The sequence below is a fragment of the Dioscorea cayenensis genome, chromosome 5 (genome assembly GCF_009730915.1).
Source record: "Dioscorea cayenensis subsp. rotundata cultivar TDr96_F1 chromosome 5, TDr96_F1_v2_PseudoChromosome.rev07_lg8_w22 25.fasta, whole genome shotgun sequence".
In the NCBI taxonomy this organism is placed as follows: domain Eukaryota; kingdom Viridiplantae; phylum Streptophyta; class Magnoliopsida; order Dioscoreales; family Dioscoreaceae; genus Dioscorea; species Dioscorea cayenensis.
This window is the reverse complement of record NC_052475.1, coordinates 3,438,919-3,463,393: the sequence shown is the minus strand read 5'-3', so window position 1 is coordinate 3,463,393 and position 24,475 is coordinate 3,438,919. Positions and strand designations below refer to the sequence as shown.

General features: G+C 34.7%; 1 protein-coding gene and 1 pseudogene across 4 annotated transcripts; both read left to right on the top strand.

Moving 5' to 3' along the window:
• The first annotated feature begins 1,069 nt into the window (after positions 1-1,069).
• Positions 1,070-5,433, top strand: LOC120261352 (annotated as a pseudogene).
• A 3,769-nt stretch (positions 5,434-9,202) lies between these two features.
• LOC120261889 (transcription factor IIIB 60 kDa subunit) lies at positions 9,203-22,061 on the top strand. Of its 4 annotated transcripts, XM_039269898.1 has the most exons (20): positions 9,203-9,371; positions 9,463-9,544; positions 9,644-9,719; positions 9,806-9,891; positions 10,005-10,081; positions 10,455-10,511; positions 10,643-10,755; positions 12,221-12,300; positions 12,394-12,480; positions 13,233-13,313; positions 14,250-14,396; positions 14,476-14,619; positions 16,632-16,716; positions 16,829-16,929; positions 17,135-17,218; positions 17,350-17,487; positions 19,743-19,832; positions 19,982-20,029; positions 21,156-21,292; positions 21,459-22,061. In XM_039269898.1, exons 1-20 carry the CDS (start codon positions 9,304-9,306, stop codon positions 21,574-21,576), a joined length of 1,899 nt encoding a protein of 632 aa, XP_039125832.1. In that variant the 5' UTR covers positions 9,203-9,303; the 3' UTR covers positions 21,577-22,061. The 4 variants fall into 4 exon arrangements, with proteins under 4 accessions (XP_039125832.1, XP_039125831.1, XP_039125833.1 ...); XM_039269897.1 differs by having other exon boundaries at positions 21,156-22,060; XM_039269899.1 differs by having other exon boundaries at positions 16,635-16,716; positions 21,156-22,059.
• The last annotated feature ends 2,414 nt before the right edge of the window (positions 22,062-24,475 follow it).

Here is a 24,475-nt window from a genome sequence, read left to right as displayed (position 1 = left end):
TTTAGTTCAGCAGTATAGACTCCACTCTGAAAGGTATTATTTATAAGACATTTATTGTTTGGATTCAAAATATATTGAACACAATAATACTAAATATCATGATGTATATTTATAACTCAATTTCCATATAAAAAAACAAATGAGCTTCATTATACATTTACCTCTGAATGTATAAGTGCTTATTTATTGCATTTTTTTTAAAAAAAATCAAATGATACCTACCTACCTGGAAATATCAGTCACGTGATGTGGTCATTAATTGATAGTGATAGTGAGAGAGAAAATGGTTTAAGTGGTTCATAACATGTGTCATTGATCCATTGGATTTTCCTTCTGTAACATCCAGATGTCCTTCTCATGGGTCATGTTCTAAGATAATATTTTTCATAACATTTTTCACACAGACACAAAAAACACAGGTTGTGAGTATAATGGAGGTTTAAAGTGATAAATGAGAAGACTAAAGACTTAGGAGTCAAGAGTCTTTGTTTGTCATAAGTTAACTTATTTAATAAGTTGGAAACTGCATGATTTTGAATGGTAATCATCCACCTAACACATTCAAAATTGTACTGTCACAGTGTGTGGATATTCATTAATATGGGAGCTGGTTTAATCACTAAGATTGTTTTTCACTTGGTAATCACAACAAGCACTTACAAGACTCCATCCAGAGAATAATGGGGACAGGACCAACAGGCATACAGAATGGCAGAATAAAAGTGGTGAAAAAAGTAAAAGAAAAGAAAAACAAGAATGTATTTAACTGTAGCTGTAACTGATCTTGAAACTTATCAATATTCTTTCTTTGCTTTTTTTTCCTTGGAAACTCTGCTTAAAATAAGGCTCTTCATCACTGGTTCTCTTTTGTATTATTAATGATATGCACCGTGCTTGCTGTCTTTCCAGCAGTTACAATAATTTGATCAATTACTCTAAAAATCTCTGAGAATATGAACACATCATGCAGGACTTTGGTTAAGGGAACAATGGAGGGCCCCTGAATTAATTGAGGAAAAAGATTTAGACACAGGAGTGAGGCTCAAGTCAGCACAATTCCTTACTTTTTTTCTCCATTTAACCACAACTTTGATTCTCCATCTTCCTTTCTTGGGCTAACAATCTTTGCTTAGTATATAAACAGAACACAATGTTTCTCAAAATTTAGCAAGCAAAAAAGAGCTTTGGTATCAGATAGACAATGCAGGATAATTTGTGTGTCAAACTGCAGGAACTTTTAGGCCTCCGGCGACCACATCCAGATTATCCGGAGATAAAGGCAACCTTCGTTGTTGCTCGTACCTCTGGCAAATCAAATCCGGGGAAACTCACCACTGTTCGATTATACAGCAGCACTCAAATTGATCATGGTGAGTTGTGTTCATATTGTGTGATCAGAAGAAGAAAATTTAAGCCTTTTTCTTGTGTTTTTGTATAATTTGTGACCAGATACAGGTAAAGGGAAAATATGTGAGGAGGCAAGCATTAAGAGTGGAAAGAACACTAAGCATGGTGCAATCAATACTGTAACGTATCGCTTATCATTTTATTTGGAGGATGGGTTTGGAACTCCTGGAGCTATTGCAGTGAAAAATGGAGATAAACAGGAGTTCTTTCTGAAATTTGTTAAAATTGAGATGCGTAATGGTGAACATGTTCATTTTGATTGCAATTCCTGGGTTTATCCTTTTAAGAAGACCAGTACTGATCGTATATTCTTCTCAAACACTGTAAGTTCTTGCTCTGTTCTATAAGTTCCTCTTTTTCCTAAAGAGACACCAAAGCAGTTGAAAATATTGATGTAATTGAACACATGAGATGTTGGTGCATGCAAGCTTGTATAAACACACTGATTGAACTTTAAATTTCAATTCTTGTGCAGAGCTACTTACCAAAACAGACACCAGAAGCTCTGCGAGAACTGCGAAAAGAGGAGCTTGTAAGCTTGAGAGGAACTGACAGAGGAGAGAGGAAGCCATGGGAGCGAGTATATGAGTATGATCACTACAATGATCTCGGTAATCCTGATAAAGGCCAACAACATACAAGACCTGTACTTGGCGGATCACACACTTACCCATATCCGCGGCGGGGACGAACTGGACGGCCTCTTAGTGATAAAGGTAAGAATGTTGAGAATTCAAGCTTCATCTTGAGCTATAGTGCACTAGACTTACAAAATATTTTACATGCCAAGATCGAGTGACTGAGACCAGAAACAAAATTATCGACCTTGATTTCTATGTACCACCTGACGAACGTTTCAGCCCGTACAAGCTGTCGGAGTTCATAAGGAATTCAATACAAGCAGTAGTGCACTTTGTGATACCTGAGGTGAAGTCTTTGTTTGAAGCGGACCATAACAAGTTTGAGTCATTTGATCAGATGGTCAAGGACCTCTATTCTGGTGGACGTCGCGGCCGAGCACTTGAAGGTTTTGTCATGGAGAAACTGAAAGGCTTACTTCCAGAAGAGCTCTTTAAAGAAGTAGTTCGAGGCGCCAAGGAGAACACATTTGAAGTTTCCATTGCCACAGATCATTGCTAGTGAGCCACATTTCACTCTAACACACTAGTCTTGTTTTTAAATTATAGATGTACATTTCTACTGATTGAAACTTCACTGCCATGTAGCTGATCAGTGTGCATGGAAAGACGATGAGGAATTCGGGAGGCAAATGCTTGCTGGGATTAACCCTGCAGTGATCAAACGTTTGGCGGTAGGATACCGATTACCAATCTCTACTTTTCCACAGAAATTGGTCTATTTTTTGCTGATATCTCTAGCCTTCACAGAATTTTCCACCTGTGGGAAGAGGAGGGAGACAAAGTTCAATTACTGCTTCCCACATCGAAAAGAGTCTTGATCGCCTCAGTGTCGATGATGTGAGTGTCTTCATATGTAGTACATTCTACTGAACATGCATTATATAATATAATGACTTCATTCACAGGCCATGAATCAGTGGAGAATTTTCATTCTGGACCACCATGACTACCTAATGCCGTATCTAAGACGCATTAATGCCGAAGGCGTGTGCATGTATGCGTCTCGCACTCTCCTGTTCTTAAAGCAGGATGCAACTATGAAGCCTATTGCCATCGAACTGAGTTTACCGGGCAACAATGAAGGTGAGGAGATCAGCAGAGTGTTCACTCCTGCTACCGAGGGCACTGATGGAGCTTTATGGCAGCTCGCTAAAGCTCACGTTGCTGCTAATGACTCTGGCCATCACCAACTCATTAGTCATTGGTCAGTGAATTTTACCAGCATTTTTATAATTTTCTTCTTCTTCAATTGACATCAAATGCATAAATCGTTGTATAGGTTGCATACACATGCTGCAGTAGAGCCTTTTATCATTGCCACTAGAAGGCAGCTAAGTGCAATGCATCCAATTCACAAGCTCTTAGAACCACATTTCAAGGACACAATGCATATAAATGCTCTTGCTCGGAGCATTCTGCTGAATGCTGGCGGCATATTAGAGAAGACAATGTTTCCTGGTAAGTACTCACTTGAGTTATCCTCATCAATATACGAAGATTGGCGATTTGACCAACAAGGCCTTCCTGCTGATCTTATTAAAAGGTATGGACTCATAATTTTCTCTATTCTGTTCTTGAATTGAATTTCTGCTACCTAGTATTTTTTGGCTTCGCATTACCGTACTGGTTACCAAAAGAACTGAAGAATTCCATCACAAATAGATTTACAAAAAAAAAAAAATGTATAGCATCTCCATTTATCAAATTATAATGCTGGATTCAAAAGATATGATTAGCACAAAAATGTTAAATGTATCCAATCGAACATAACAGGTAAAAACTCAAGCTCATTAAAAAGAGATTTATGCTCACATATGCAATTTAACATCATCTGTCTATCAATCCTAGAGCCAATCCAACTTTGCAAGTTTACTTAAGTTTTTTCTTCAATAAAAATTTACACAATTACTAAGTAATGTGGGACTATATATCTATGCAAGAAACTAGAGTAATTGCATTTCTGATACACAGAGACCTTTATCAAGAGTATTATGCACCATCTGTTTAGCCCTAATACATTATTTCAATCATATGCACTACTTAATTAACTCATGTGAGACTATCATATTTGATACTTGAAGGACTTCCATTTGTGTAAACAAAATCTTTTATCACAAGGATTGTATCATTTTCTGTGGCCTCTAAACCAGTGCCTTATCATTGTTGCTTATGAACTGCACAAAGCTGTTCATTTTACACCTTTGCGTGCATATTAGACAGAAGAACCAAAACAAATAAATTTATGCACTTCAAGCTTAAAATGAATACGGTTTACTTTATACTTAAAACGAACAATTTAATGGCCTAACTTTAAAGATTAATTGCCGGCCGACGACAGTCTGTAAGACTTATTTTATGTAGGAGGGTGCACACACATTTATCAAATTAACTGATGTGAAACTATTATAATCTCTTATACTAGAGGATTCGCATTCGAAGACCCTGATGAACCTTCCGGCGTCCATATCCTCTTTGACGACTACCCCTACGGCTTGGACGGCCTCGATGTGTGGACAGCCATTAAAACATGGGTTAGTGACTACTGCAAAATCTTCTACCCAGACGACGAAGCTGTCATCAACGACCTCGAAATCCAAGCATGGTGGACAGAGATCCGGCGAGTCGGGCATGGTGATCGGAAGGAAGGGTGGTACGAATTGGACTCGATCCCCAACCTCACCGAAGCCTTAACAACACTAATTTGGATTGCCTCAGCTCTCCATGCATCAGTTAACTTTGGACAATATGCTTATGCCGGTTTCCCGCCAAACCGTCCAACCAAATTTGACAAATTCATTCCCTCTGAAGGCACACCTGAGTTTGCCATGTTCATTCAAAATCCAGATAAGTATTTTCTTAAGATGACCCCTGATAGGTTCACCACAACATTAGGAGTGGCATTGATGGAGGTGTTGTCAAGGCACACTGGTGATGAACTTTACATAGGACAAAGAGGTTCAACAGAGTGGACAAATCATGATCAAGTGTTGAAGTTGTTTAAGAAGTTTGGAGATGATTTAAGGAGGGTGGAAAGGAGTATTAATGGAAGGAACAATGATCCAGAATTGAAGAACAGGAGAGGACCAGCAATGATTCCTTATACTTTGCTTTATCCTGATACTTCTAATTCTGGGTCTGAGAAAGGGATTACTGGGAAGGGCATTCCTAATAGTGTGTCTATATGAGTGTATGTGTGATTTTATATTTATGGTGTGGTTGTGGTTGTGGTTGTGGATTTTAAAATATGGAAGATGTTAATTAGTACAGTGTTGTTGATTCATTATAGTTTCTGTGTGTTTGTTGATTGCTTGTGTCAATGATTTATAAATTCCTATGTTTAGTTTGTATTACATTATCCATGTAATCAATTGATTGGTTTGAATTATGATGTATAAGCTCATGTTGAACAATAGAGATGGGCTTTATCTGGTGCATCTTGATGAAATAGGTAATTTTAAAAATAATTGTTTTTTCTTATATTTTTTCTAAAAAGTAAACATTTTTTATAAGTATATCTTGAAATTAAAAAAATAATTACATGCAAACCTTTGTAAAAATTCTCCTTTTATATATGAGATTTAGCTCATGTCCATGTTAGAAAAGTGTTTGATGTTTTAATGTATGAGAAATGTTTCCATTAGTATCAAATTATAATTGGCATCTAAACATATTACAATAATTGATATTTTTTTATTATTATTGGTTGAAAAAAAATTTTTTTTCGCCAACGACCATCTTGGCTTATCGCAGTACGGGCCCTCACGTAGGGATGTTCGCCTCGTCTGCCGAGCGTGGCTCCCGAGCTGATCCCCATCTCGCATGAGGTGAGGCACGATTCGGCTCGTGGCAGATTGCTCCCACGCTGTTCGTCCCCGGCTCGCATGTCGCGCTTTCTCAAAATCTCTTTCCTAATATTATTATTAAAAAAAACTATTTAGTCCACAAACAGGAGCTTGCAATTGTGTTTATTTTTTGAGAGAATTATGGACAAGTGATGAATATAATTTTAAAATAAATAAAATACCACTATCTTATTGTAAGAGGTGGTGGAGCCTACTATTATATTGAGTGAGGTAAAATATGTAATATTTTATAAAAAATTATAATAATAGAGTTAATATATTTAATATATTATATTTCTTCTTTTCTTTTTATTATTTTTTCATTCATAGCTCATGTTTGCATTTAAAATGTTAATTTATCTCTTTCTCTCTTTTTCATTTCTTGATAGGGTATCCAAGAAGGCAAGAACAAGCTTTGGATTCTCAATCTTGGTGATCCTAATGAATACAAAAATCTATTGCTTTTGAAGTTTTGTTTTCCCTTATTTTTCTCTCCTTCATTTCTTCACGGAGCAACTAAATTGTCTTCTATTAAATCAAAGAAAAAAAAAACATTTCTTTTATATAATATTTACATGACTTGAATATAAACACACAAAAAAATAAATCTACCCAAACATTTGTTGAATTAGACTGTTACTCAAACAATAATCCAACAATATATGAGATGTTTCTTTCATTAGATCTCATAGAATTAGATCATATAAAAAATTAAAAGCATGAGCTGCATATAAAATTAATCATAGAGATAGGGAACTCCCCTATCCTCCTATCTTTTGATAAAACTAGTGGAGATTTATAACTTCCCAATTTAATAGAGTAGGCCATGGGCCAATGATATATTTGGAGGCTCTATCTTACTCTTTGTGATTCAAGGTAACTAATGTACTCTTCTTGCTTTGAGTTATGTATTTTACACTTGTATTTTTCCACCCTTTCTTCTCTACTATAATTTTCCTAGTTTGTATCTGTAATAATTATATTGCCGATACATTTTGGGTGATTTATTGTTTCTTAAAATAAAAATAAAATAAAATAATAAAAAAAAGAGGGAGAGAGAGAGAGAGATGCAACTTCTTTAGCAAAATAAAACCGGATACAAATGGGCATAATTTAAGTAGTCTTGCATCAAATAAATTAAATAGAAACAACTATATATAAAACATTTTATTTGTATGTAAAATTTACATCTCAACATATAAGATCTTCAGCATAACAAACAGATAGTTAATTAGATCCTATCATTACATATTTCACATATGATATCATCTAAATTGAAAAACAAAGTGAAAATTTATGCAAAAATTTAAATCACTCAATCAACAAAACTGACACTTTTTGAGAGAAGTACATGGGAAACAGTGCTCCTACCAAAATTCTCTAAAGCTAGAACAACTAAATAAACAAGACTCAATGCCACAATGGCCAAGAGCAAGCAAACCTCTTCAGTAATATTATTCCCCATGATTGTCTTCTTGTCTTCAAAAACTTTAAAGAGAGTCAGTGCTTTTAAATAAGGACTTAATTAGAAGTGCATGCTTTTAAATAAGGACTTAGAAAGTGCACTGTCATTCTGGAGGTGCATTGAACTTATCCAGAATGTGAATAGTTTGCAAGAAATGAAACAACTAAAAGTGGGGGAGATGTGTGAGTTTGGGGGTGGATACGGTGTATGTGTGAATGGAATGGTGTATCCATTGAACCTTATAATGTGGGTCAATTTTGACAACGTCCAATGAGATCACGTTTAGATAAATAAATAAAAAGGAACTATTTATTTATTTCTTTTGTACTTAAAAAAAAAAAAGCAACAAATGTATACAAAAATTTGAAACTAAACCAATAGAACCAACCGTCTTTTGGCCTATCAGTACAGTGTTCTATATGTAAGGAGTTCTTTTCGGGAAGGATTGAAGATTGAACCCAAAATCTCACCTAAAATGAGGGTATGTGTGTTTTTTAGCATACAGTTACACTCCTATACTTTGTGCAAGTCTCTTACATGGAAGGCGCTTATAAAAAAAATAATTTTTGATTTTTTTAGGTTAACTTACGTTTTTTTTTTTTTACTCATTCATAATTTGTCACCATTGTAATAGCCAAGTGATAAGACATTTAACTCTTATGCGTGAGGTTGAGATATAAATAATGTGTGTGGTGGCTTATCCACATTGTTAAAAATAAAAAAATAAACTTATTTTTGGTTTATACTATATTAATTTAATTAATGATTTATGTTATCTAATAATTAATTTTTTTAGTGATGGCATGTTTTGCAAAATTAACTTTATTTAAAATTTGTACTTTATTATTATTATTATTATTATTATTATTATTATTTATCAAATTAAAAAAAATTCTTTAACATTAAGTAGTTATTTTAAAATCGTCACAATGAGATAAAATCATTTTATGAAAAATAATATTGCTCTTCTGCTTAAATTTTCACATCTGTTAATAATTTAATCTCTGATATTTTTACTTATTTTTCAAAACCAAAATTACTTCTCAAATCCCTCCCAAAATTTGCTTGTCCCTATTCAGTACACTTTAATTTTTATAATATGGATGCGCGACGTGTGTGTATATATATATATATATAAATATTCTCATTCTACGTGAGTTGTGGTTTAAACTTGACTTTTCACTATAATACAAAGCACTTTATATAGAGATCTAATATCAATAGATGAAAAGGTCTTTAACACTTTGAAAACTAATCCCCTCATAATTGCATCTCAATAAATATTTAGTTGGATCTGAACTCGATTCCATCATATTGGATTTACATCATTTGATTAATCATATTGGATCTCTAAACACAAACACCTTTCACAAAGTGACCCGAGTGGTAATAGATCAAGAGGTATTTGACACTTTAAAAACTAATCCCCTTATAATTGTATTTTATTAATTAGAAAAATATTTAATTTGATTTCGAACTTGTTCCATCATATCGGATTTGCATCATTTGATCAATTATATTGGATCCCAGAACACAAACATCGTACGTACATGATAACTAATACTAATAGATTAACAGATCATCAACGCTTTGAAAACTAATCCCCTCATGATTTGCATCTTAATATTAATTTAGTTTTATTAATTTAGAAAAAATATTTGGTTTGGATCCGAACCCGTTCCATCGTATCGGGTTTGCATCATTTGATCCATCCTATTGGATCCGTATCTGATCCATTATAAACCTTAGCGGGTCTCGGATGTTAAAGATCTCATCCGAATCCGATAACCGCTGGATTTCGTTTTTTCTCCCCCCACACCCACAGCTAGATTTGCCCGTTAGTGCTTCCTTGTTTAGGGTTTAACCACTCTTCCGAAATCGAGTTTGAATTCCCTCTATAAACCCTAATTCTTGATTGTTCTTCGTCAAGGCGTCGATTTTTACTGGAATGATCCTTTATTGCAGTCACTGCGGGCAAGGATCCCTCGCAGCCCGCGATCCTGATAAGGGTTACATGTGAGTTCTATTTGATTGTTTTTTTTTTTTTCCCAATCCGATTTGCTTTTTCGCTTGATCTTTGGTGAAATTGGGTGTTCTTTTGATCCAGATGCTGCGCTGATTGTGGGAAGGTGCTTGATGACAATGTATACTCCGAGGAACCCACCTTTGAGAAGACTGGCGATGGCTCGGTTTGTTTTTGATGTTTTATTTTGAAGTTTTGGTTGACTTTATTTTGTTTTAATACTTTTTTTTCCAGCAGTTTTGAGGTTTTGTTGATGAATTTGCAGAGCCGGTTGGCTGGTAATATCATTCGAAGTATTGAGGATCGGTATGCAGAGTCTTATCGAAGAAGATTGAATAGAGGTGGCTCTGTAAATCAAACTATCTTGATCTCCTTAGTTGCATTGCAAAATTTTGCTGTATTTCATTGGTGTTTCTTGCGTCTATAGGAAGGGACGAGATTAATGAAATTATAACGAATCTCCAAATAGGTGGTGGTGACAACATGATTAACAGAGCCCTGGCCTTTTATCAGGTATTTCATCTTTAGCTTATTAAATCTTGTGTTAAGTAGCCAGTCTGAGGAACTTCTTTTGCAGGTTATTGTGGCATAATAATCGGCTCTTTATATTTATTTTTGTGTTGCAGATAGCAGTTGATAATAATTTCATTAAAGGAAGAAATGCCATGCATATTGCGGCTTCTTGTCTTTATCTTGCTTGTCGGTGAGAAGCCATTTTTATTATAGACACTCAATCATGATCTTTCAGTGAGGAGACTCATTTTTGGAAATTTAATAATTTTGTACTTATGTCACACAAGTCATGTTTTGATGTCTTTTTCTTTCTGATGTTTGCTTAATGCCTTTTGGAATGATTCTCAATTGAAAGGCAAGACTTTATGAATTTAATAGTTTTGCCATCTGAATTCTTAACGTTTGCTGCCTACTATAGTTCAAAGCTGTAGGATGTGATTTAATTATTTCGTGATCCTCAGCGACAGTATGCTTATTGCATTCTTTTGTCCACATTCTTAGAGTGTATATTTATACATGTACACGAGTGTGAGTGTCATTGATAGGTTTAATTCTCTTACCAGGCAAACAAAGAAGGCATATCTTCTTATTGATTTTTCAGATTACTTGCAGATAAATGTGTAAGTAAGCTTCTTAATGTTATAATACTTTTTGAGGTTTTATATGAATATAACATGATACCCTATCTTGCATGTGTTTTAAAATAAGCAAGCATATATTACAGTAGACTCATGTTAAATTCATGTTCCAGTTATGTTCTAGGTGCTGTGTTTTTGCAGCTCTGCAAGCATTTACGCCTTTGGGATCATCCTATTGTTCAAAAACTTGTTGATCCTAGCCTTTTCATCCATCGATTCACAGAGAGTAAGACCTTTTAACTATTGCTTCCCCCTTATCTGATTCATTTGGTTATGTGTAAAAAAAGATATATGAGTAGACTATGTTGTCAATCTCATTTGAGGTTTTTGAATCGTTGAAAAGTGTTGTACATCTACGTTGTATAGATAGCTGATTGATTTTCTCTGTCTCACCTCCTATTTATGCTAACGAAAGACTCATTGTACGTTCAAGAAGCACAGAAAGAAACTTAGAAAAGATAAGTCATTAGTGCAGTGTGTGTATGGCTTATTCTCCTGTGTGGTTGGATAGTATATTGAAGGTTCCCATTTTCCACGGAACTGAAGTTACTAGAAATGCACTCCACGTATAAATTCTTGACCGGACTTGCTGTCCTTGCTCCATTTTACCAACATCCACAAAGGAGTAATGAATCTAAATACTGTTATTCCCTTGTTCTTGCAGATATGATGCATGCTTGAAATATGCAACTCTAATAAACAATCTGATTGTAACCACTGTGTAACCCTGCTATGACTCATCCTTCTCATTCTTTACCTGTGTGCATAAGCTCAATTGTGAACTAATAAACATAGCCAATATTTTATTATTTGCTACCCTTGATAATTGAGAAAGAATATGATTTAATTCTTTATAGGTTCTGGTGTCGGGGGCAACTTTATGCTTTATAAGCTTGATCAAAACATAGCGCATGTGAAAATGGGATCGTGCTATTCTGGAACAAGACCCAGTCTTGTTGGGTGTTGCCAAGTCCCAACTATTAGTTAGATTATGGACTTCCAGGCCTCAGTGGTAGCTAATAGGAGATTCTAATCAATGCACACCATTCATGTCAAGGGGGGCCATGAGTTTTTACTGATCTACCTATGAATGGCTAGAGCTGAGAAAATATGCTTGAGACCAAACCTATACCAAGTTTTCATAAAATATGCCTAATCACATTGCAGAATGATGAGCAGGAGCTGCAGGACACTATCACCAATTGTGTTTGAGATCTTTGTCAGCTTCCCTGACCAATGCTACAACAAGTTATTATTTAGATGTGCTTGATGTTGTGCTTATCTTTAGTTAATTTATACTATGATGGGTGCATGAAATAAATTGTTTCCTACAAGCACTTGACCCTAGTAGAAAAATTCAAGCCATATCATTTATTCAGTTAAATTTAACATAAAGTGCTCTTTATGATAAGTGTGATTTTATGCTATGATACAACTAAAGTTATGTATGTTATGATAAATCTGAAGTACATAGATCATTTTTTACCATATTGCCCATTTATTGTGATGATCTCTATATTGTGATCAACCACGCATTGCTAAGAAATTATCTGTTGAAGAGTTGCAAATGGGTTACCTCGTGTGTCCTTTGTTTTTTTAACATCTAATAGTCATTCTTTAATGGTAAATATGCTTTGTTCTGGTCCATCGAATTTTTTTTACTATATCATGAATCATTTTTTGATTTTCAGGCTTATTGGGTCGTAAAAATAATGCTGTTTCTGCAACTGCATTGCGAATTGTAGCTAGCATGAAGAGAGATTGGATGCAGGTAATTGCCAGTCTTAAGGTTTATTCATCTAATCACATGATGTTGATCCTGGTAGTAACATTTGTGGATATGACTTGTCTTTTTTATTGATAGACAGGGAGAAAACCGAGTGGGTTATGTGGTGCAGCTTTATACATATCTGCACTTTCTCACGGTCTAAGTTATTCCAAATCAGATATTGTAAGTTACATCAAATTATTTTTTGGCAATTTTCTCTTTACTATAAGAACACTCTGCTGTAATCTTATTTAAGCAAAGTTTAGGCTTGTGGCTGGACAGCATAGGCATGTACAGAAACAGAAACAAATTTAAAGAATTTAGCATCAAATCATCACCAATTTATCCTTTATGATTCTATTATTCTCCTATTACTTAAACTTGTCATATTTGGCTATGATGACGATGAGAATAACTTACCTTTGGGGTCATGACTGAAATGATTGTTAATGAATTTCTCGTCCTTCAAACATTTACAATGAAAACATAGTGTCTTATCCATGCACTTGGGCAAGTTCTCCAGAATGATCATTATGCTGCTTACCATGATGTAGAAAAGACGTATGATATAATATTGGAAAATAGGCGCAAACTGTTTAACTAATGGTAATTGAAATAAAGTAAGCCCCATGTCCAGACCAGGGGTTTCCTAGTTAATTAATGCAAACAAATATGTTTTGATGGACAATTTATTAGTTGAAAGAAGAAGAGTCTTGATTATCAAGTAAGAATTTCTAGAGGGACATAGTAAAACTTGAAGTGAACATTTGCACTATAGATTATGTTCGTCTGCCCTTTATCTTGAAGTCGATACAGTTGGCTATAATGGGATATAGAACTCATGAATTACCTCATCAACGGCTTCATTTTATCTGCTTTGCTATATTTGTTCACATTGGTCATTGAAGATCCATCTTTTTTTTTCCGATAATCAGGTAGCTGTTGTGCATGTTTGTGAAGCAACATTAACAAGACGACTGATGGAGTTTGAGAATACAGAATCTGGCTGTTTAACTGTAAGTTTCTAATGGAGAGCATGTTAGATATGAATGCATCATTGCTTATGTCTGAAGTTATGATCTCATGATACTATGCCTCGTGAAGAGGAGTTATGGACTGCAAGCTGTCCTTGTGATTTCATTATGGCAGCCACCTTCAGATCATGTGTCTGAATCTCTAATTTCTCATTTCTCAAGACAAACCTATTTGGTTGCATTTTGATGTCACACCTTGTTCTGTTCAATTTAGATTTCTTTTCTTGAGCTCAGTGAGAAATAATATATAATAAGTCGAGAATGTTGACATTTGATGTTTAATGTAAATAGTTAACTGATTGGGGATCTGCTCACAGTGGGGAAAAATATATTAAAGAAATGTATACAGCTGACCAGTTCAGCATAATCGTGTGGAACTTTCATTTTGTGCCCCTCATTAATTGCTGTCGTTTCCAGTATATATGATTATGTTTTGAAGAACATAATTTCATACAGCCTCCTCCATCAATTGTTGTTACTAGTGGTATAATTTAATAATGTTTAAAACAGTATAACTGCATACAGCTTTCATTATGCCTCATCAGTTGTTTGTGGTGACAGTTTTGTGATACATACATGCACTATTTGAACTTTGTATTTGCAGTAAAAAAAGGAGTTTATTAATGCTTATGTTATTAAATCTGTTTGATACAATTAGACATTCATGTGCAAGCAATTGATTCATCATTACAAACTATTATCATTTATTAGTAACTGCTGGCCACTTGGGTGTTCTGGTTGGTTAACATTGAAGTAGTTATTTCTCATGATCTTGTAAATGATTCTTTTGAAATTGCAACTTGATATTTAATGAATGCGTTAAATGAAAACAGCATTTTACATTGTAAAGTCATTTTAAATTAGTTTTGGACAGTTCTTTCAATAAATGGTTCATTTCAGATTGCCTCTTCTTATTAGATTGAGGAGTTCCTTGCTAAGGCAGATGAGCTTGATGAAGAGTCTTGCCATAATCAATTTCCTAGATCGGGTGAATTGCTATGTAAACACAAGGGTACAAAGGAATCTCATTTTGCCCATGGACTTTGCGAAAAATGCTACAATAAAGTTAGTCATTACCCATCTATCCTTCAAGATTTTATGATTTGAATATGTTTCAATTATTAAGTTTCCTTGAGTGTTGCAGTTCATTAAGATGTCAGGGGGTCTTCAGGGAGGCTCTGAACCTCCTGCTTTCCAGCGTGCCGAAAAGCAGAGACAAAGGGAATCAGAAAAAGAAGGGAAGCTGAGAGAGTCAAGCCAACTAAATCTCGGCAATGATTCTAGTCAGGTAGTTTACAAGCTGCACATATTTTCAGTAATCACAAGATTTTCTTTGCAAGTTGCTTATTATGTACAAGATACAAGGTTCTTAAGTCTTGCATCTGGTGGTTTTAAAAGCATCATATCTCAGTTTATTCAAACTCATTTAAAACCTGTAAAACTTGTTAGTTTATCCTGTCCTTGTGTCAATTGTCAGTAGCCTCTACTTCTGCCAATTGCTTATTATGGACAAGATACACAATTTTCTTGAGTCGTCTTGCAAGTTGCAAGTTTGAGCAGGGCTGTTAAAAGTGTGTGCGCGCTGTGCATATACTTGATAATATGGTCTTGTATTAGAAACTTTTAGAAATCAACGATAAATTTATACTAATTATATCAGTTCAATATAAATACAATATTGAATTATTTATGTAATATGTAATATGGTTCTTATAAATTTTGTTATTCTTGTATTGTAAATATGGTTACATCACTGCTAATAGAAGCCTGTGTGGCCATTTGAATGAAGATCTAGGGCTAGCTGGCCTCCATTTATAGTAGTAAGCGTGTGGCACATTCCTAGGGTGGAGCCGATTGCCATTAGAGGCAATTCCAAATGTTTTTAACAGTCTGACATGATGAAATGTAACTAGAAGCCTTATTTTACATAATTCCATTTTTGTTAGACGTTTAAATTTGCTTAAACTGTTTTGACACGTAAACGGTGCCGAATCGCTTTTTTTTTTTAAGAGGATCATACTTCAAGTTTAACTCATTTAAACCGGTAAAACTTGTTATTTTCTCCAGCCCTATCAACAAATCCAACTCTTTTAGCATCTGGTACACAATACATGTGCAGCAGACTCCTTGGAAAATATATACCACTAAGCTTCTCCTAATTTTTATCACATGGATATTTCACATTCATTGGAGGGAGGACTTTAATTCCTTCATATGCTATGGATCTGGTTAAATCCCTCCACTTTCCCAGCCTGATGAAAGTTATAATAGTGGTAGTAGTGAATGTCTAGGACTATAATACAGTGGAGATTATGAAAGTGGTTATACGTACAACTGATATGAGGCACAGAGTTCAACAAATGCATAGTACTTGAACTTAATTCTTTATTTGTTGTATTGCCAACCTTGGGACATATTATATATGTTTCCGTAATGTGCCAGCATATTTTGATAGAACTTCGAGAAACTCAAGATGATCTTTTCATATAGTGTTGGTAGTTTGCAAAAATTAAGTTGACACAGTTGAATTGGCCCAATCACACCAGATATCAAAAGTTTTGATGGTATATGGTTCTGTAAGGGCCCGAGAACATTAGGCAACAAACAGGCTAAAGGAAGTTTCTATACATGCTGAAGAGTGTTTTTCTTTTCTTAAAGTCATAGATGGTACAATTAAAGTTGCCATACTTGGTTCAAAATGTATACAATTGTAGTAATTCCTGTAGGAAATATGGAATACTTGGTTATATGTTTCTGTTACTTGTTCTTGGTTCTTTCTGAAATGTGAATTCAGTTTCCTGAAGCAGGTTTGGTGAAAACTGGACATTTCGTTATGGTTATGTAATATATACTCATAGTCTTTTCGAACATAACTTGCAACAAATTTATAAAATAGGTAGATAGGGGCTTTAGATTCTTTATGCATTGCTGCTTGTAAGTAGTTTTTTTCCTGGGCACAAATACTACACAGTTTCGACATAAGAGGAACCAAAAGTTGTTGTATGCAATGCCCTGATATTTTTTTCAATAGAACTGCAGCTGGAGATTCTTTGCTCTCAAAAACTGGCACTTGAGATGTGGCTATCTATTTTTTATGTCTACCAAATCCTTTTCTGGTTTATTTGATTTCGCATGTACTGAGGAAATTTTTGATAACTGGCCACCATTCTGCCATTAGTTTGTCTTTTGATATCTTGCATATAAAAATCCGAGCCTTCTTTTTCATTTTAAAACTAAGTTTGTTAGTATTATACATGGTTCTTTGGGCTTGTGGTGATGTTTCTCTTTTCTTATTTGGAGAAGCAAGAGGCTAAATTTTGTTCTGAGAATGAAACTAACTGGACTGGAGATGTATCAATGCTTTCACAGGAGACAGAAAAGACTGGTACGCCTTGCCACTGATAGTATATTCTAAACATTATTGCTTCTACAGTTCTGTTCCTTTAGATGTAGAGATTTCTGTTTAGACCAACCTCAAATTGTGATTACTTCTGCAGGACGTCAAACTGCTGATTCATCTGTCTTTGATGAATCTCAGAATGCGAGCAGCGCACCAGTTGATGAGCATGAAAACTTCTCTGATATTGATGATGTTGAGGTACGGCTTTGGTTTGTGCGAATTCTTTTCAGATCAAGGCACTTTTTTGTCATATGGGAAATTGAATTCATATCCGGTTTGTGGAGTGCAAGCTCATATGCCTCCATAGCGTCCACATCTCTTTCAAATGTTGCTCTTTTCTTTTTGTAAATTTGTGTTTATTGTGGTAGATTGTTAACTCCTTAACACGTTTAATTTTCTGCAGGTTGATGGATATCTACTTCACAATGAGGAAGAAAAGCAGTATAAAAAAATTATTTGGGAAGAAATGAATAAAGAGTATCTTGAGGTGATAGACTGTTAACCTCTTAATACTGTTTTAAGTTTTTGGTAGATTATTAACTTCTCCTTATTTGGAGCAGTATTTCTATTTTGACACTGACAGTGTGCTATTGAATTATTTCATTTTCACATTTACAGGAGCAAGCAGCTAAAGAAGCAGCAGCTGCTGCTGCAAAGAAAGCGCAAGATGCTCTTTTAGCAAATCTATCTGGTGAATATCTATCCTCAGAGGACCTCGCTGCAGCAACTGCAGCTGCTTTAGCAAAATCCAGAAAGGTGCTAAATTTGGCTTATCTTGTCCTAATAGGATTAACACTTCACTTGTAATTTTATATATAATAGTTGCATGATGGTTTTTTAATAAAAAAAAAGCTATTTTAGAAATTAGGAATCTTAGTTTCTTGTTTAATTTGGCTTTGCATGGGGGGTTTTTGCTCATGTATATTTCCAAGTTCCAACAAGTTGCTCTTTATAGTTACTATAATTCTGCTGTGCTACAGATGAAATAGAGGTAGGTTTTTGCTCATGTATATTTTTACGTTCCAACAAGTTGCTCTTTATGGTTACTATAATTCTGCTGTGCTATAGATGAAATAGGGATACTTTCCCCTTTCTATTGTCTGCCTCAAGGAATTAAAAATAAACCGTATTTACATAAAATGATGTAACTTATTTTGAGTCAAATTATCCATTGAAGTTATCTCATATTTTTAGTCCAATGAACCTACATTCTTTCAATTTCTCTCTTATACCCTCTTCTTGAATGTGTGACATTTTGCTTTCAGATGCAGGACTATCTAGTCTTCTTTCCTCATTTTGAACCCCTCGTCTCAATTCAAGTCCTTCTCTTTGTAGATAATTTCTTGTAAGCATTATCTGCAATTGACTGGTTATAACTAGATCCAGTCATCCATATTATGGTTTACGATAAGGTATTTGATCTGATCTATGCATGTCTTTTGGTGGTTACTTCTTTTAGGATTAGCTTATAGTCATGTTAACCTTTTGGCTTATTAGTTAATGATGCTACTTAGCGTTTGTGTTGCTTTAAGTTATACATTTTCTCTTTACAAAAGATAATTTGGTGCACTAGGAACATGGTACATCTATTTATGTATTGTATGAAGAGGTAAGCAGACCTCATTATAAATAAATATATAAATAAATAAATGAAGAGGCATGCAGAACTCGTAATTTGTTAAGCTCTAGCTAATTGTTGTCAATAATAACTCAAGATTACTATTTGAAGGAAATGACCCATTTATTATTGAAGTGCCCATGGCTGCAAGTTAGCTGCAACTGTCAATAGCTGAAATGGGAAAGTATATATTTGTGCAAACCTGCAAGGTGCTGGTACAATTATTTGTTGATATTCATATCAGCTTATCCCATCTTAAAGAAGTTTCCTAGATCAGTCTGTACGACATGCAAGCATTTATTAAGGAACAACCGTGATCTTTATCTAAGCATGGGAGATGAGTTTAGTTTCCTAGGAACCTTTTGAAGTTAAAAACAAAATTAATATTGAAATTATTTTAGTGAAAGCGTAAACTAGATATGGATAAAAGAAAGCTTTATTCACTGCTTTGTTGAGTTTCAAAAGTCAAAAGGTTTTGGTACGAGAGAAAAATATGTTTTTTCTTTCCATAAATTGTAGAACTGTGATAGTGGACTGCAAAAGGAGTCTCTGTTCCCATTATTATCAAAATGATGGCCAATGGAGAACAAACGTGACATCAAGGTTATTGCATGATATTTTTAGAAGCCAGTATTCAAGTTGAGCTAAGATATATTTTAAATACTTTTTGTTGGGTTGGAGCTTCAATCAAAGTCTATGCTTTTATATGGAACCTGATAATGGCAATGTTCTCTTCTCAAGGAATATTGTGGATGGAATCATCTTTGTGTCACTAGACTCCTCTAAACCCTATGGCATGTGTGTTTTTTCTTGGTTTATCTAGCTGCTTCAACTGGAAGATAATTTATTACTTTTGACATTCATCATGACATTTTTTTCATGCTACATGATATAAATATCTGTCTTGATCTTTACAGTTTTTCCTCTCCATGGACTAAAGCTTTGTTGATGACTGACAAAAATCCTGCTTTTTTGTTATATCAACTCATGTGTACCTTCACATGTCTACTTTGCTATCAACAAAAAGGATACACCAAGTCTATTTTTTTATCTCGTTCTGGTCTTTTCTCTGATGTGATAATGCATTCTCATTGCAATGATTGTCCAGTTAAGAAGGCATTTACTGGCCATACACTGAAACTTTTTCCCTGCAATGATTAACTCCAGCATGTTTGGGAGGGTCTGGAGGGTCACTCATACAACATTAGCTGCTCTCCCTATCACCTTTATTAAATACAAGCACATGATTAACCCTGAAATATCATATTCTCCTTTTATAATACTTCTTGACTTAGTGGGCTTCGAATACAGTACAGCTGGAGTATAATTGGATATGGTGATTATATTATAAATGGTAAACCTTTGCTAGAAGTGATTCGTTTTTGAACTGCAGGAGAGGAGACAAAAACGAGCTGAAGAGGCTAAGAACTCAGCTCCTGCTCAAACACCTCTTGAAGCAACCTATAAAATGCTGAAGAGAAAGGTATTATTCTTATTTGCTCGTGGTCAAGCTAAGAGTAAACAGTTGAAATAGTTGATGATTTGTTAAATTTTGTTTATCATTTCATGACCATAGGACTTCATTTAACTAATCTTTTCCTATGATACTGATATGAAACTTGCTTGCTGCAGACATTTAGTTCCAAAATCAATTACAAGGCACTAGAGAATCTCTACAGAGTATGTTTCTCTCCATTGACCTTACCTATTCTTTGCTACAGTTTTTTTTTTTTTCCTCCCATGTAGTTTGCCTTTGCTATGTGGTTGGTGTATTGCGCTTTGCTATTCTCAATAACACTGCTTAATTGTATGCTTTCTGCAAGTATATAGTTGTGCGACTATTGATGCTGGTTAGTCGAAAATGAGGTGCAAACATTGAAATATTTGATTTGAAAACAAGAACAATATGACTACAATCCTATTCTCTCTAGCTGCCTGTATTCTCCTTTTTCCAAATGCATCTCTTATTTTTACATTATATGGCATTTATATACCCCTTTCTTGTTCACATCAACTTGGATTGTCGTACCCTTTGTAATGGTGAATTAATGCCCGCTAAATACGTGATCAAATTTATTTTTTCTTCAATAAAACAACCCTTGCAATTCCATCAATTTATTTGACTTAATGGTCCATACATTTTTTTTAGGCATATTGTTTTTCAGTCAATTACTCAACATGTTTTTTTGTGGATTTATTAGTGTCAATATTTGTTAACACTATAAGCTGTCTGTTCTGTGCTCCGTTCTCTTGCTCTTGTCATGGCACAAACTGCAAGTGTTTAATCTTACGTTGTTTTCTTTATTCTATCAGAATTTCTAATCAAATTATTTGATATATGCTATTGTTAGTGCATGCTGTATAGCCATTATCTTAATGTTCCTGTTCTAGTGGCATATCCTGATGACCATGCTCTTCTTTTATCTTTAGCCTGTGTGTAATCAGGAAGGGTCCCCCACACATGTAAGTGTGCTTAATATATGATTTCGAAGTGAAATGTCATTTTTTAAAGTTAAAGTGCCAATCACTTCAAGCTTCCAATAAGGTCATGCAGATCATCTCTAAATGAACAGCCTAGGAAAATGAGCAGATTCTGTGCTAAAAATTTTCAATAATATTTACCTTAATATGGTTTAAAATTTACACATCTTAGAAAACATGGTTGATGAGAAATGATTATATGATTATAGCATCAAGGATTTCCTAGCTTTTGTTATGCTGAGAAATAGGTGCAACTGCCCATAAATTTTCATGGAAAAGTAGTGTTATGTTCTTTGACAATAGTAATGTGTTTGGATAACAACAGATCAATGAAGACGATACAAAACGGCAACGGACAGAGTCAGAAGCTGATGCTGGTATTGCTGCTGACAACGACCAGAAAGATAAAAAAAGTACGGCATTTGATTCAGGAGATGCAGATGATGTTCATGAAGCTGATACATTTGATGATATTCCTGGTCCCAATGATGATGGCCACAATGAATACCATGGGAATGAAGATGAATACTACGGAAATGAAGATGAAGATTATGGTTATGATGATGATTTTGTGGAGTAAGGTTCACCAAGGTATCTCACGCCATGATTTTCTGCTGCCTCGTCATACATTTGATGATATTCCTGGTCCCAATGATGATGGCCACAATGAATACCATGGGAATGAAGATGAATACTACGGAAATGAAGATGAAGATTATGGTTATGATGATGATTTTGTGGAGTAAGGTTCACCAAGGTATCTCACGCCATGATTTTCTGCTGCCTCGTCATCCAGTTATAAAAGGTTGGTTATTTTTTCCACAACCACGCCTATCAATTGAATTAGTTACAAAAGTGTGAGTTATCATTTTTTTTTTCATTTGAGTTGTCATTGCTATTGTATATAGATGTAGAGTTGGAAATAGGTACTCCATGTTGAATTTATTATCAGTACCTCCCTCTCTATAGCATGGAGAGTTTAAAAATCCACATAAACTACAATTATTTATTCTAACTTAGGAATAAAAGTTGTTTGAGGATATCTTGATAATCTTATGTTGCCTTTGGTTCAATCAAAGGCAGCAATTTCAATAACATTTATTCATTTATATCTCTTGGGTTTGTTCGCCTGTAGTTCAGCTCAGTAGGTCAAAAAATCATGTGGGGTTTTCGAACTCTAGCAAGTGTAATAGAAATTCTGAGAAAGAAAGGTCATACCTGATTTTTTATCTGCAAGTTAGTTTCATGGCTGAGAATAAAAGGGTGTTTATCTTTATGGTTGAAACAAGCATTTGTTTATTTATTTATACATTATAATCTCTAAAAGCTTAAGAGCTTGTCTAGAATCGAGAGTCAAGTTTGGTTTTTAACTCATTTATTGTGTACAAGTTAGGAATGGGGGTGGGGGCGGGGCGGGGCGGGGAATGGGATCCCCGTCCCCATCCCCGCTCTCCACGGGCGAGGGATTCCCCGGTTAAAATTCCTCGGGGGAAAAATCCTCCCCCGCTCACTCCCCCGCGGGGATCCCCGTCCCGCCCAAAACATTAATATAAAAATTTTCTATAAATAACTATAATATTTCTAATCGATTTATGTTACGTATACGCTTTAAAAGATCTTATATACTAATTGAAAAATAAAAAAATATAATGTAGAAATAAAATAAAAAAATTCTCAACCAAAGTACAACATACACATCATATATAAAATAAAAATTCACACAAAATATTTCTCCTAACAAAGTCATAATATAATGTTTGATGAAACAACAACGTTAAAGTACTAAATAACATAAAAGTTTTAAAACTAAATTAAAATTACAAATCCATTAAATAAAATTCATAATGCAAAACTAGCACAATAATTTCATGCTTCCATCAATTTGTTTCTTCTTTTCTCCAAAGTCATTTATATTGAGAATCCAGATTCCACTACCACTAGCGATCTTGACATGATAATCGCTCCTTCAATAATAAACAAAATTGTAAATATATAATAAGATTATAAATAATATCAAGATTAAAGATAAAAATTTTTATAAAAAAATCATATTTACCTCATCATTCTCATCCTCCTTTTTCATCAAATGTAGAACAAATAGCTTGAATTATTGACTATAAACAAGAATCTTCAAAAAAATAAAGAAATACATAATAATAACTAAAAAAATATAAATTTAAAAAGAAATACCATATATGTTTTAATGAAATATATAAATTTAAATAATTAATAAGTTGTATGAAATAATTGTGAGTTCCATAATAATAACTAAAAATATTAACAAATAAATATTTATATATATATATATAATATTATGTTAATGTTGAAATAATCTTTAATAAATATATTAAAAATATATAATATATTTTTTTGGGGAATCCCCGTGGGGCGGGGAGACCATTCCCCGCCCCACCCCGCTAGGCGGGGAGGAATTTTTCCCCGCTCCCCGCCCGCGGGGGGATGTTTCGGGGAATCCCCGCCGGGAACGGGGATTCCCCGCCCCACCCCCATTCCTAGTACAAGTATCCAATGGTGGTTGCGTCTCCGTTAATAGTAGGTTAAAACATGGTAATGGCCTCTAGTAACATGAGAGAACGAGGAGTTGAGAGAGGAACCTTATATAGTGGAAGTCGTTGGTTCATCATTAGCGGGACCTATGGTTTTTGTGGGATGGTCAACAGCCAAGACCAGTGAATTTTGGCAGTTGGGAACCGAACAATAGATTTCAGGCCTTTTTCCTCAAGTTGGATTGCTATTTGCCCGGGCGAATTATGTGGAGGGTTTAGAATTCTTGGTGTTTGGGTATGGATTGAATTCGGATGGATTAAGGGCGATCGACCCCCTTCCTCGCATGCAATCTGTATCTATGAGGGCTAAGATGTGCATGTGTTGGTATATCTTGCTATGGAGGATGAAAACCCAATTTAAGGATTGTTTGTGGTTTTGGGCCACCGGAAAAAGTGATTTACGTGACAATTTTTTCCCTTAATCCAAAAAGGGGAGGAATATAGAGAGAAATTCCAAATTGTTTTACTAAGGGGTTGATACAAGAGATTTGAGCGTTGTTAAGACTATTGAGGCTGAGAGAGTAGGAGACATGGATTATTTTGGTTGCAATTTTTAAACGTATAAATTGTGTGTTCTTCGAATGGATCTCTTAGTTGAGGAAATTAGATCAAGACTGTTAAGATTTATGTTAAGCCCAAATGCAAAAAGTGAGAATCAATTAGATATTGAATAGCCTGTTTTATGGTCATGCTGAGTTTGTTTTTTTTTTGTTCTTAGGTGTTCCTATCAGATTTATTGATGCAAGCTTTGTGGTAGCGGATTTTTGATTTTAGAAGTCTCAATCATGTGTTTTAGGGGAGTTAAATGCGTAGCTAGGATACAACTAGGGGACTACGTCTTTCTCAATCAAGACCCTAGCTTTATTGCGAGCCAAAACACCCTTCCGAAGCAGCTTGTTCAGTCTCCGTCTCAGTCGAAGGAGAAGTCTCAGTCACTTTTCTTTGACGTTCTTTCTTGAACCGATCCTCGGCTCTAAAAAAAAACACCTAGTTCACTCGCTAGCGCATCCATGGCTGAATGGTTAAAGCGCCCAACTCATAATTGGCAAATTCGTAGGTTCAATTCCTGCTGGATGCA